The sequence below is a fragment of the Neomonachus schauinslandi genome, chromosome 9, assembly GCF_002201575.2.
Source record: "Neomonachus schauinslandi chromosome 9, ASM220157v2, whole genome shotgun sequence".
Lineage (NCBI taxonomy): Eukaryota > Metazoa > Chordata > Mammalia > Carnivora > Phocidae > Neomonachus > Neomonachus schauinslandi.
The window spans coordinates 131,982,495-131,995,575 of record NC_058411.1 but is presented as its reverse complement, the minus strand read 5'-3'; the positions used below and the strand labels follow the sequence as shown (position 1 = coordinate 131,995,575).

General features: G+C 40.5%; 1 protein-coding gene across 2 annotated transcripts in view; it reads left to right on the top strand.

The window, feature by feature from the left end:
* The window catches only part of CHD2 (chromodomain helicase DNA binding protein 2), a 119,495-nt gene that overhangs the window by 61,902 nt on the left and 44,512 nt on the right, over positions 1–13,081 (top strand). For both annotated transcript variants that reach the window (XM_021680659.1, XM_021680657.1), the window contains exons 17-22: positions 1,275–1,463; positions 4,835–4,997; positions 5,310–5,462; positions 7,634–7,705; positions 11,070–11,219; positions 11,970–12,118. In XM_021680659.1, the coding sequence (XP_021536334.1) occupies positions 1,275–1,463; positions 4,835–4,997; positions 5,310–5,462; positions 7,634–7,705; positions 11,070–11,219; positions 11,970–12,118 (876 nt within the window). The remainder of the gene's footprint in view (positions 1–1,274; positions 1,464–4,834; positions 4,998–5,309; positions 5,463–7,633; positions 7,706–11,069; positions 11,220–11,969; positions 12,119–13,081) is intronic.

Sequence of the window (13,081 nt, the reverse complement as noted above, 5' to 3'; positions counted from 1 at the left end):
CTTTAGTGATGTTTTTAGATTTCTACTCCAGGGGTCTTTTTGTCTGCTTCTCCAAAGGTGGCTGTTTCATGTGTTTACTGGGTGTTACTGAGGTTCAGGTGTTGATCCACCTCCCAGTACGTGATGACATGAGTGGCCATCGTCCGTGCAGAAACAGCAGCAGACACTGTTGACGCTGTGGTGCTCTGTGGGGTGCTGGCATCTGTGCTCTGACTTGCTGTCGCGACGCAGAGGGCAGATGCTCTTGCATCTTCCAGACTCTGGGTAGTGTTCTGTCTTCTGGGGCATGACTGGTCTCAGCACAGGAGGGCCGCCTGGTTGTCAGAGAGCAGGCCGGGAAGCTTACGGTTCTCACCTCCTTCCTCGGCCTGCTCTCCCCAGCTGAGCATCAGTCTGCACACAGGGTCCAGCTGGTTCTCCAGGTGCTTCCCCGGCCTTCTAGTGGCAGGACAATGCATAGTTTTTTCAGTCCTCATAAAAGAAGTTTCCTTCAATTTTTTTTTGTTTTTTGAAAGAAATCTGTTCACAGTGACCTATTCTGGACTTCTGCCATAGGTTATTTAGTGAGTCAGAGATGATTGAATTAAGATTTAAACATGAGAAACTTTTATCTGTAGAATTGAGGCAGAATTACTACGGTGACAGGTTTTTAAATTTATTAGTAAAATTTGTGTCCCCAAGTTCTAATACTGTTAAATAGGTATCACTTGTATTGCTGTTTTTATTTGGGGGCCATAGTCTTGTTGACTGTCATTATAATCCATCTCTTCATCTAGGAACAGTGAAGATTATTGATGGAAATTGTGTAACAAACTTTCACCTTTACGTGGTGACAGCTGTAATATTGCCACTAGTTATTCTCTTACCTCTGAATTTGTTTTCCCAAGAAATTGCAGCTTATTAAAGATAGCTTATTAATTTTTCTGCAGAATGTTTCATGACAGTAACTTATCTATGCTTATATACTCATTGCATATTATACTGAAATGCTTGGGAACTCTAGACCCAGTCTGAGCATTGGAAACCTAATGTTATCATATTGTAGACAGATGGGATTGATTCAGTTGGTTTTCCCTTCCCTTTTTGTTTTCCCCTCTCTTGTGTCCATGAGCTAGCGACTGGTAAAATTTACGTTTCCTTATAGGGAAGAGACTTTTTTTTCCCCTCAGATTTGTTTTTTTCCATTTAGTTAATTGAAATTTTAGTTTGAAAAATGCTTTTTTTCCCCCTTCCTGGTTGCTTCTGTAACAAATGCTGTCTTGTTTTATTTCCAGGTTTGAATTCTGGGAAGATTTTGAAGAGGACCACGGGAAAGGGAGGGAGAATGGCTACCAGAGTCTTCATAAGGTGCTGGAGCCCTTCCTTCTCCGGAGGGTTAAAAAGGACGTGGAGAAATCCCTTCCTGCCAAAGTGGAACAGATCCTCAGGGTGGAGATGTCGGCTCTGCAGAAGCAGTATTACAAGTAAGCTACGGGCTGGGTCGTGCCACAGTAGGATTATCATCTGTACAAGGAAGCCATGAGGTACACAGTTGACAAGCTGCTTTTTTCAGTGATGCCTCAACACAGATGTGAGTAGCAGTATATTCATGGTTAGAAAGAGGAAGTTTTATTGTTCTTGCTTTTTTATTTGGGTGAGAATTTGCATAGCACTTTAGCACTTTTCATTCTGTAGGTGGTCTGAAGTAATGTTAGTTAGTGCTAATCCCCCTCCAACAAACAGGCATATTTCACTCATTCATCTGTTTCTTCTCTGCTATTCACTGAATCATTTACGATTCTGCAGTGTGGTAGGCATCCTGCTACATACTGGGAGTATGAAGATGAGTGGAATGTGTTTCTGCCAGAAGTGTTGCTTAAGAGGGAAGACAGAGTAGAGACAAGGGGTCAATATAGTGTTGTTTAATAACCAAGGCATATGCAGGGCACTGTGGGAATTGAGAAGGAAAAGTGCTCAGCTCTGTGCTGCAAGGGCGAGACGCTCTCCTTTTTGGCACCCCACGTGGCCTGGGCAGGTTGTGGGCTTGGTTAGGTTATGATAGGCAGAAAGCTGGGTTTGGGACAGGGGGTGGTATAGAATGTGCTTTCGTTTTTTTTCTTTTCTTTCTTTTTTTTTTAGATTTTATTTATTTATTTGTGTGAGAGAGCACGAGCGCACGCACAAGCTGGGGGAGAGAGCACAAGCGGCAGGTAGAGGGAGAAGCAGGCTCCCTGCTGAGCAAGGAGCCCAATGCAGCACTTGATCCCAGGACCCCGGGATCATGACTGAGCCGGAGGCAGACGCTTAACAGACTGAGCTACCCAGGCGCCCTGCCTCTATTATTTTTTAAACTGAAATATATTTGACATATAATATGTAAATTTAAGATGTACAACACGTTACTTTGATACATTTATATGTAATGAGATGGTTGCCGTTGTAGCGATAGTTAAGCACCTCTATCACATGACATAATGACCCTTTCTTTTTAATGGTTGGAACGTTTGAGTTCCAGTCTCTTAGCAGATACTGTTACCTGTATTCACTGTGCTGTGCATTAGATCTCTAGGGATTATTTACTAATTCCAGGTTCGTACCCTTAAACAACATCTGTCCCATTCCCCCATTTCTAGGTAACCACTATTTTACATTCTGTTTTTCTGAGTTTGGCTTTTTCGGATTCCGCATATTAATGACATCATACGGTACTTGTTTTTCTCTGTCTGACTTATCTCACTTAGCATAATATGCTTAAGGTCCATTCGTGTTGGCGTTTTTACATCTTTAAAAGAAATAATAGGTTATATTGACCCTTCTTCAAAGGTTTTGACCAGTGAGATTTGTTTTGGTATGATTTTAAATTCATCGATAAGCATATTCATGTTTTATTCAGTTATTCTTTTATACTCCTGGTCTCATGGCTCCATTTTTAGCCAGGAGGAGCTCATTCAAGTTAGTTTGGAGTCCTTTTGACATAATCCTAGTTGTAGCTCAGCGCTTTTTGCTTTCTGGAATAAAATGTTCACATTCATCTTGTTTCCTGCTCCACAGCGGGAGTCAGCCATATATCCAACAAGCTCTGTGTACTGTTTTATTGGAAAGTGGAATTTGGAGACCTCAGAATGGGCACGGGAGCTATGACTGCAGCCGCACTGGACGTCGTTGACAGGCTTTTTCAGTGGACAGAATTAGGAAATTTGTTTGTTTTTATTTTTATTTGTTTTAGGAAATTTGTTTTTAAAGATAAGAAATACATCATGATTTTTTTAGCTGAGAGATTTTATTTGACTTTAATGGTCTTATACCCATACCAGAAATTCCACTTCTTAACGGCTCCAACTTGTTTAACACCACACACACAGTCTTAGTAGTAATAGTGCCTGGATTACCATCAGCAATGTGAATAACAAAAACAGAGGAAGGGCAAAAATTTTTAATGGTATTTTTTTGTTTTTAAAGGTATATTCCATTAGAAATGGATGAGTCTTAAAGTACTTTGAGATAGTTTTTCTTACTTATGGTTAGGCTGCCAGCTAGATACAATGGGTTATTTATTTCATTTAGTTTTTTTTTTTTTTAAAGTTGGCTTTGCTTAATTTTGCTTCATAATTATTTGTAATATTTGTAGAGTTCCAAAGGCAAAGCTACAGAGCCTGCTGTGTTCAAAGATACCTAGCTTATTTCCTTGTCCCCTTCATTCTAGTCCCTCTTTACCCGAGGTAATAATAATTACCAGTTTTAAAATTCTTAATGTCTACCTTTCCTTTATTTTTTAATTTTTAAAACACAAGCAAATGCATTTTAACTTTTTTGCTGTCTCCCTCCTTCCTACATCAACAGCATACCGTATACATTTTTCTGTACCTTACATTTTTGACTTAATGATTGAAAAACACTCCACAGTAGATTATAAAGCTATTCCTCTTTTCTTTTTACAACTGTGTAGTATTCCATTATGGATCTGTAGCATAGTTTATTCAGTGCAGCCCCCTAGTGGTGGACATTTAGATTGTTTCACAATTTTACTTTACTCTTCTTAGAAATAGGGCTTCAGTGAAAATCCTTGAGCATTCTACTTTGAGGTAGAGTCCTGACAGTGGGATTGCTAACAGTGTAAAGAAATTCCATTGCTCAGGAAATGAGGTGCCTGGGTGGCTCAGTCGTTAAGCGTCCTGCTTCTCCCTCTCCCACTCCCCCTGCTTATGTTCCCTCTCTCGCTGTGTCTGTCTCTGTCAAATAAATAAAATCTTTAAAAAAAAAGAGAGAAAAGTACTTTTAATATTTTATAGTGTATGGTTAAAGCTTACATGTGGATATACATATATGTATGTCTCCTTCCCTTTTTTAAAATTTGGATATAAAACACAGTTACCATGAGCATTTTATCGTGTAAAATGCCCTTTCACAACAATTTGTAAATGGGTACATAGCTTCCATCTGATCGTAATCCTAATTTAACTAGTCTCCTCCTGTTAGATAGCTTTCTTCCGTTTGTATGTTGTGAGAAAGAGTGCTTCAGTAACCGTCCTTATTTGACACATGTGCGTATGTGTGTATATATATATTTCACTGTTGTTATTTCCTTTCAGTTTTCTGTGCTCAGGTCGAAATGCCCAGTAGTAGAGCAGTGTTTACTCGGTGGTTAACATTCTGAATCAGACCAAAGATGTGAGCAGACCCAGACAGGTGGCAGGAGGTGCAGAATACCACATCCCTCCATGCCTTCTTAAACGGTCTCATGTCTTTTATGTTCTTGTTTTTGTGCTTCCAGTAGCACTGCTCTCTCTCACAGTCTTCTGAGGCCTCTGATTCTCTGTTTCTTCTAATTGAAGAACATCATTATTTTGATTTGCAGATGGATCCTGACCAGGAATTACAAGGCTCTTGCCAAAGGGACAAGAGGCAGCACGTCTGGTTTCCTGAATATTGTGATGGAGTTGAAAAAGTGCTGTAACCACTGCTACCTGATCAAGCCCCCCGAGGAGAACGAGCGAGAGAATGGGCAGGAGGTTCTCCTGGTACGTGGCCACCTTGTTTATAATTACGTTCTCAAATCCTCCAATGTCGGTAGAAGCTCTTTCCTCCTCTGATGACTCTTCAAGGAGCATCAGAAGAAGCTTTGAAAATTGGTGAGGGTAGTTCACTAGGAAAAATACGGGAAGTCTGATGTCACAGATGCGAGGTAAAGAGCATTTCAGGAATTGTCAGCCGGACTGCAGGTGGCTTCACCAAGCTGAAGGAAGATTGTCAAGCTAGGAACTCTTAGCAGTTAAGGGCAGATTGAAGTATGCGTTTGAGTGTGATGATTGGAATGTCTTTTCAATCTCTAGTCCCTGATCAGGAGCAGTGGGAAGCTGATTCTATTAGATAAACTGTTGACGAGACTTCGAGAAAGGGGCAACAGAGTCCTTATCTTCTCCCAGATGGTCAGAATGTTGGACATCCTGGCTGAGTACCTGACGATCAAGCACTATCCTTTCCAGGTAAGGATGCTCAGCGATTGGAGTCCCTCTCTGCTTCCCTCCCACCAGGTTGTATGCTTTGCTTGCTAAATTATCCTAATATTAGGAGACAGATTTTCTAGTTGGAAACAAATTGAGACGAAGGTTCCAGGAGGGTCTTTATGTTTACTTCCATACCTTTAAGCTACCCTATAATGAAAGTGGTCATGGGAGGTCATTCTGTTTTTCGGGTTGGGGGGCAGTAAGGAGATGGGTAATAGAGGAAAAGCAGACAAGAGAAAGGGTGTTAGATGATGTCTTCCAGCTCCAACTCTGGGGTAAGAGTAGAGAGGAAGGAGGTGTGGACCTAATTCCAGAAGCCCAAATCCTAGGAAGAAAGAGAGGCGATAGTTCTGTGCGTTCACGCCAGGGGATAGCTGACCCTGGCTGTGAGGCTGGGAACTCAGCAGAGCCGTGCACGTGAAGGCTTGCTGGTCCCTGAAGCAGGTGGTGGTGGCCCCCTCTTCTCTGTAGGTTTGTTACTGGGGATTTTCATCTTCACTCAGTTGTTGCCTACAAGATAAGAAGAAAAGATAAGGGGGAAATGAGTTTCTTCAACACAATATTTTTTTCTGGGTGTTAGACTGTGTGAAATTTCTCTCTGATCTGTTTATGGATGTGTATGCTATTTTTCTTAACTTTCGGTATAACATTTTTATAGTGCTTTGATTTTTAAGATTGACTTAATATTTTTTCTTTGGTTGGACTGTTCGACCAACTTACAAATTATCCTGGTATTGAAGAAACTGGGGTCAGTGATTCTCCCCTAAGAAGGCCAAGCTTTAAGCTCAATAACAGGTTGTCTTTTAAAAATGCCCTGAAAGTTATTGTCCTATCCAAAATACCTTATGTGGTCTTTCAGCAGCCGTCTTAGAATATGGTTTGATACTGTGGTTATTTTAGGAATAAAAACAAAACAAAAGAAAAACCAAGCACACTGCAAAAAGACTGTTGTCTCTCAGTGCATCGGATCTCTGTGAGCTTTCAGGTCAAGCTAATCATTTGATGTCAAGTAAAGTAAAAATGCATTGCTTTTCTCTGTAGGGAATATTTGGCTGGAGTCCACTCGTGTCTGTCATGTCTGCTATCTTCTATTAGTGGGAATATTAAAAGGAAGGCATTTGGGTTTTCTCATATCAAATATAGGCTATTAACTGCCATTTAAACATATCTTTGGGTTGAGGCTCTGAGTAGAGTTGGTAGAAAGAAGAAAGGGGGTTCCCTGGTATGATTTGACTGTTCAGGTGGGCCTGAACAGCAGAGACCTGAGCTGGGGAGAGGTAGGTCCTTCTACAGATAGGTCCCCAGCCACTCGCCCATCACTCGGCAGCTGACATCACCTCTTGGGTCAGATTTGCCTTGTGTAAAATGAGGTATTTTGTTCATTTCAAGATGTGATTGTAAGGGGAAGACATGTGAAAATGATTTTAAAGAGTAAGAAATAAGCACTTTATATGTATAGCATACAGGTAATAATTCTCAAGTATTTATTTGACATGTGGTTTTCCATGGTGACGTTGTTTGGGACCTAGAACTGACACATAACTCTAATAAAAGAACTAGTAAATGCCAGAGGCTTTCTTAAATATGCATTTTGGTTACTTCAACACTTTGCTCTGATTTCAGAGTGTAATTTTTGGAAAGGCTGGAATATATGATCAACTTAATTCTAATACAACGTTATGGCAGAATGTTTCCAAACAAAATTATGTAAATGATTTTTTGATTTGTGTAGCACTTAATAACTGTGCAACTTGTGGTCATACTAGCTAAGAAGGATCATTTTCTGCATGAGCTAATTAGGTGAGCAGTGGTACGGTGACCTAATCTCTTCAGTCCCTGCGGATATAGAAGCAAACATCGTTTCTGAGCACAGTGGGGGTTGCCGTCTTTCTCATTACAGGTCCTAGCAGTCATCCTGATCAAATGTAAATGCTCTGAGTCAGAAGCTTCTGACCTTGAGTTTGTAACGGGAGAGCTTGGACAAGTAAGATATGCTGCTTAAGCACAGTCCCTTGACAGCATGTTGCCAGTGCATTCTGGTTATTTTTGCTAAGTGGGTGTTGAAGTGATAAAGGTTGCAAGTCTGGTGTTCTCTTCTGAGTATAGCTGATCGTCCTACCTTATGATTTTCTTGTGGTCTATTTTTACAGCGTCTGGATGGTTCCATCAAGGGAGAAATCCGAAAACAGGCACTGGACCACTTCAATGCAGATGGGTCTGAGGTACACCATGCATGGCTTTATTATTTGGGCAGCGTGGGCTCTCTGTCCAGGGAAAAGCCTTTCTGGCTTAATGTATTTCGTTTCAGAAACAGTTCACAGTTAAGTTCTCCTGCTTTGGGAAGGAAATGAGAGATCACGAAAATAAAAGTTGCCTCTTAATTTTGTTTGTTATTCCAGAAAAGCATATGCATGCTTGTTTATCTGCCCTGGTCTGGATTAGTGACAGAGTAGTTCTAATAGCAACTGTGCGTGTTCTCTAGTGGCTTCCAGATACCAAATTTCTGGGCCTGGGAGAGCAGCAAGGCAAGAGTCGGGAAGGCTGGCCAGTAGGATTAATTTTGACATGTATGTACGACAGAAGGTTCTCATCTGTATTTTTTTGGTGACTGAGGCTTGAAAAGTACATTGGCCATGGCTCAGATGTGTGGATTGCTGGTACGATCGATACAGCTTAAGTTCTGTTGTCCAGCTTGGATTTGCATTCTAAAGTGATTTTAAGGCACATATAGAAGGGGTGCTTAGGAAAAGTGAGAAACCGTGGTAACATTGTAGTTTGTGTATAGGAAGCTGTGAAATGCTGTGGGATGTGAGAGAAGTTGGGGAGATGATGTTCCACGGACATAATGCTGCAGCTCCGTGTGCGGGTGAAGGTTGCAGTGGAGAGAGCCAGAAGGAGAACTAGTGTTTTGGGGAGAACATGAGCGCTTCTGAAGCCTGGGCCACTACTTCGTATAGACAGACCAGACCTCATATTCTGCTTTCTGTAGGGCTTTAAAAACTCTGTGTTACTCCAAAATGGTAACGTCTTCTGCCTCTAGAAATGCATGTGGTCCCAGGTAGACTATAGCATTCTGGCTTCTTTAGCCTAAAATGTTAGTTCTCCTTGCGGAGCTTTGGGTGTGAATCTGGACAGAACCGAGGCTCTGAATAGTTCAGGAGAAAAGGAATTGAATTAACTGAAGACTGCTCACCCTCTAATTCCCGTCCCTTCTTTTTCTCCTCCGTTTCCTCCTGTAAAATCATGATAATTCCAGTACCTGCTGTGGGGATTAAATGCAGTGACCAACACCCAGCAAGCACTAGGCTCATTGCCTGGTACATAGTGAGCACTCAGTAAATGCTAGCTAGTTTTATTATTTAGTATTTATTCAAACTGGTTTTGTGTTCCCTACTCTTAGTTAAAAAAATAGTATGAATGTTTCATATTGCCCTTTCTCAGAGAAACATTATTAAAGCTGCCTTTTCTTTATAATTCTCAATTCTCCACCCCATGGCTATTTATAGAATATAGGTTCTCTACCATTATTCTGCATATCTGAGCCTTCTTTATTAAGAAAAATTAAATACTTTATCATTGGGGGAAATATTACATGCACAATGAGAAGATTTAGAAGATAGTGAAGAGTACAAAGAAGAAAAATTGCACAGCTCCCCTCCCCATCTCCCATCCCAGAGACAACTTTTGTTGTTCACATCATTCGGGTGTGTTTCCATTCATAATAGATGAAACGGATTATTTATCTGGGATCATTCTGCAAATAGTTTTGTTGTCATTTTTTTTTTTTTTAAAGATTTTATTTATTTATTTGAGACAGAGAGAATGAGATACAGAGAGCATGAGAGGGAGGAGGGTCAGAGAGAGAAGCAGACTCCCTGCCGAGCAGGGAGCCCGATGCGGGACTCGATCCCGGGACTCCAGGATCATGACCTGAGCCGAAGGCAGTCGCTTAACCAACTGAGCCACCCAGGCGCCCTTTGTTGTCATTTTTTTATTCAAAATTCTGTGAGCATTTTTCCCATGTCATTAAAGATTTAAAAAAAATTTTAGTTTCTAATGTTTTCTCATGCTTGTAACATTATTTATTTAACCCAATAATTAAACCTAATGACTTACTTCTTGTTGTGTGTTAAGAGTGTACAAGCATTTAAAAAAGGTTTTTGATATACTTTGCTAGATTTCCCAAAGCAGTTTATATTCATATTATTTGTGATGAATATTTCCATCTCATCCTTAGCATTGTGTTTCATTGAGTTTGTTTTCAATTTGATAATAGACACAAATAACATCTTATAAGTCACATTATCTTTGGTAAAAAGTGACAGTGAAGGGGTGCCTGGGTGGCTCAGTCGGTTGAGCATCCGACTCTTGGTTTTAGCTCAGGTCGTGATCTCAGGGTCCTGGGATCGACCCTTCATGTTGGGCTCCGTGCTCAGCATTTCGCTCAGCTCATCCATCTCCCTCTGCACCCCCCACCTAAATAAATCTTAATAAAAAAAAAAAGGAGTGACAGTGAAAATTATTTATATGATTATTCAGACCCCAGATTTTACTTGATTTAGGTATCTCATTCTCAGGTGTCCACTATTTCTTTGTAGGCTTCTGTAAATTAGAGTGTGATGGCACTTGGTATCTCTACCAAGGATCGCAGAGCATATGTGCCTCAGCATTTGTTTAAAGTTCTTCTGAGACCATTCTCTCCATTTTTATTTCTGTGGCAGGATGCTGGCGAGTGTAGTTAGAATGTGAAGAGCTTTTCATTGTGTCTGTGTATATTAAATACACCGATTGATCAAAATACAACTCAGAACTACCAGCTTTTGAGTATCATTTGTGTGCCAAAAGGGTGTCAGCCTTTGACATACATAATCAAATGCCCTAAAAATAGAAATCTCTGTGGCTTTCTTTTCTTTGGGTAATTTATTTTCTGCCCTCTGCCCCATATTTCTGAGCTCTCAGATGTAGGCAGGTGTACCATGCCTGCTTAGTCTCTGTCATTGCTGTGGACACCCCGGAATATGTCAGAACCTGAATCTTTCCCACACTTCAGCCACACGTGCTCTGGTTTTCTTTGTGCATGTGCTGTGCTGATCGAGGACCCTGTGCTTCTCAGCAGTCTCAGCACGTGATCTGTTGGTGCAGTGTTGTTGTGTTTCTCACCCATCTAACAATAAAGTATCCTTGCTTATACCAACTACCTTATGTGGTGTAATCTACCTTTACGCAGAGAATGAGTGTGTAGGCAACTTGCTGGAATGATCCCCTTGCTAATTAAGTTTTTCTGGATTTTGTTAATTGCTTGTAACACTAGTTTTAGCCAGGAGAGAACACTAATTCTTCTGTTCTGGTTGACTTATCGGAATCAGCTTTACTCCTTAGTTCCCTGCACTGACTCTTTCAGCTTAATGAAATGAAAATTCACTCTACCATCAAATCCCTAGCATTCTTGTAGCCTCCATAAAGTTTGTCCATCATATCTCACTTTTCTTCACACCTGCAGGGGTTTCCAGGTATAAGGGCTTATTGGACTGTGAAACTGTTTCTGAGAAGGCCACTGCATAAAGTAGTATATTGCATTGTGTACAGGACTTCTGTTTCCTGCTCTCGACAAGGGCTGGTGGCCTGGGAATCAATCTGGCTTCGGCGGACACAGTTGTCATCTTTGACTCTGACTGGAACCCCCAGAACGACTTGCAGGCACAAGCCCGAGCCCATAGAATTGGTCAGAAGAAGCAGGTCGGTGGAGAGAGACATCTGGACATGGTTTGGGGAAGGCGGTAGAGGGGGTGTGTTATTTAGCCTTTTCAGGCTGTTTGTAAAATGTTTTTTTCCTGTTTTGCTTTCATTTCCCCAAGGGTAGATGCCTTTCTGTTAACTAGTACAGAGAAAAGGTGTCTTTGGGGCTAAGATGAACTTAGTAGGGAACTGTTCTCTTTTCCTGTTTGAAAATTATGTCACCAGTGGCTTTCAGGTTTACTCCAAGAGAGAGCGATGATGAATAGATTCAGAACTGGAATGTTTCTCTATTTTAATGTGGATAAGTTGTTAATCTATCATTGTTCAGGGTGGTCTACTTTTATTATACACGTAGCTCTGAGCTACGTTGGGGAAATACATGCGTGTTTCCTTCACATGAGAATCTTAAAGTCTGCTCTAGTATTGGGTAACTCCTAAGTTTCATACTCGGCCAAAGGTTTGGTTTTGGTGAAACTTTCCATCAGTGAAACTGATTATTCTTTAACAAGATTTTTATCATTAGAATAGGCTGAAATAGTTTTTTAGAGGCAGTTTTATTTAAGATTATAACCTGTTACAGTAAAAATATTGGATCTAGTTAAGCTGTCTTTTTGGATGAATGGCTTACAGGCATTTCTGGTAGAAGAGAAAAAGTCTTTTTTATTTCTCCTCTTGGTTTTAGACAGAGATAGCTTTTTTTTTTTTTTTTTTGGTGATTAGGTATAAACATAACATTTTCTTTTTCTATAGGTAAATATTTACCGCTTGGTTACAAAGGGGACTGTGGAGGAGGAGATCATCGAACGGGCCAAAAAGAAGATGGTATTGGACCATCTGGTGATTCAGCGCATGGATACCACTGGCCGGACGGTTCTGGAAAACAACTCGGGAAGGTCCAAGTAAGTTCCAGGTGGAGGAGGTGGTCAGAGCCAAACTGTGATTTTACATCAGCATTTGATAGAATTCATCCTTCTAATAGGATTCTCTATAATTGACGTTACCTATTAATTACCTAGAAGAGGCCAAGCCAAGACCACGAGAAGATGTAATTTTCATTTTATCGGTTTTCCCTGTTTTTTCTTTTTTGCCTATCAGCCCTGTGCTCATGTGCTCTCCCTCTGTCTTTCTTGCCCTTCTCTTTTGCCTTTTGCTTTTGGCTCTGTGACGTATGATGCAGCAGCGTGATCACTGTGTGTCTTCCATTAGGCTTTCATCCCAGCGCAGGGTTGCCTTGAATGTATCAGTATCAGTACTAAGAGTCTGCCAGATGGAGTTGGCAGCTGGTTTCTTATTATTGGTAAAAATGTTTGTGTGGAGAGTGTTACTCTTCCTATTGAAAACAGAAGGGTGTAGAAGGAAAATAGTCAAGTTACAATTGACTTTATTTAGAAGCACAGCTATTTCTCTGAGTTTACATTTTGACTAAATTGTTCAGTGTCTTCTGTGGCAGTCCTGCAGCTTGTGTCACAGGTGGAAATCAAATGAGCCCTTCCCTAAACAGAATATTTTCAGATAATCTTCCATTCAAGAGTAACCTAAATGGAAAAAGCTTAGTTCTTTTATTTTAGACCAGAGATGAGAAGGTTGAAAATTCTTGGTGAATGATAACTTCCTGAGTCAAAAGACAAAGAGCAAAGAACTCTCTTCTTTCATGTTGCTAATTAAGTTTCTTGCTTAATCATGTAATAGATGAGCCATCAGGAAAATAATTGATTTTCTAGTCTTCTGCTGGGTTAGGTTTACCATCACAGACTCATCCTGGGGATAAAAAAAAAAAATGAAATCTTTGAGAGATCATTTTTCTTGGCAGAATTTATATTTTCACCAGTAATTTCACCCTTTTATGAAGGGTAGCTATTTTA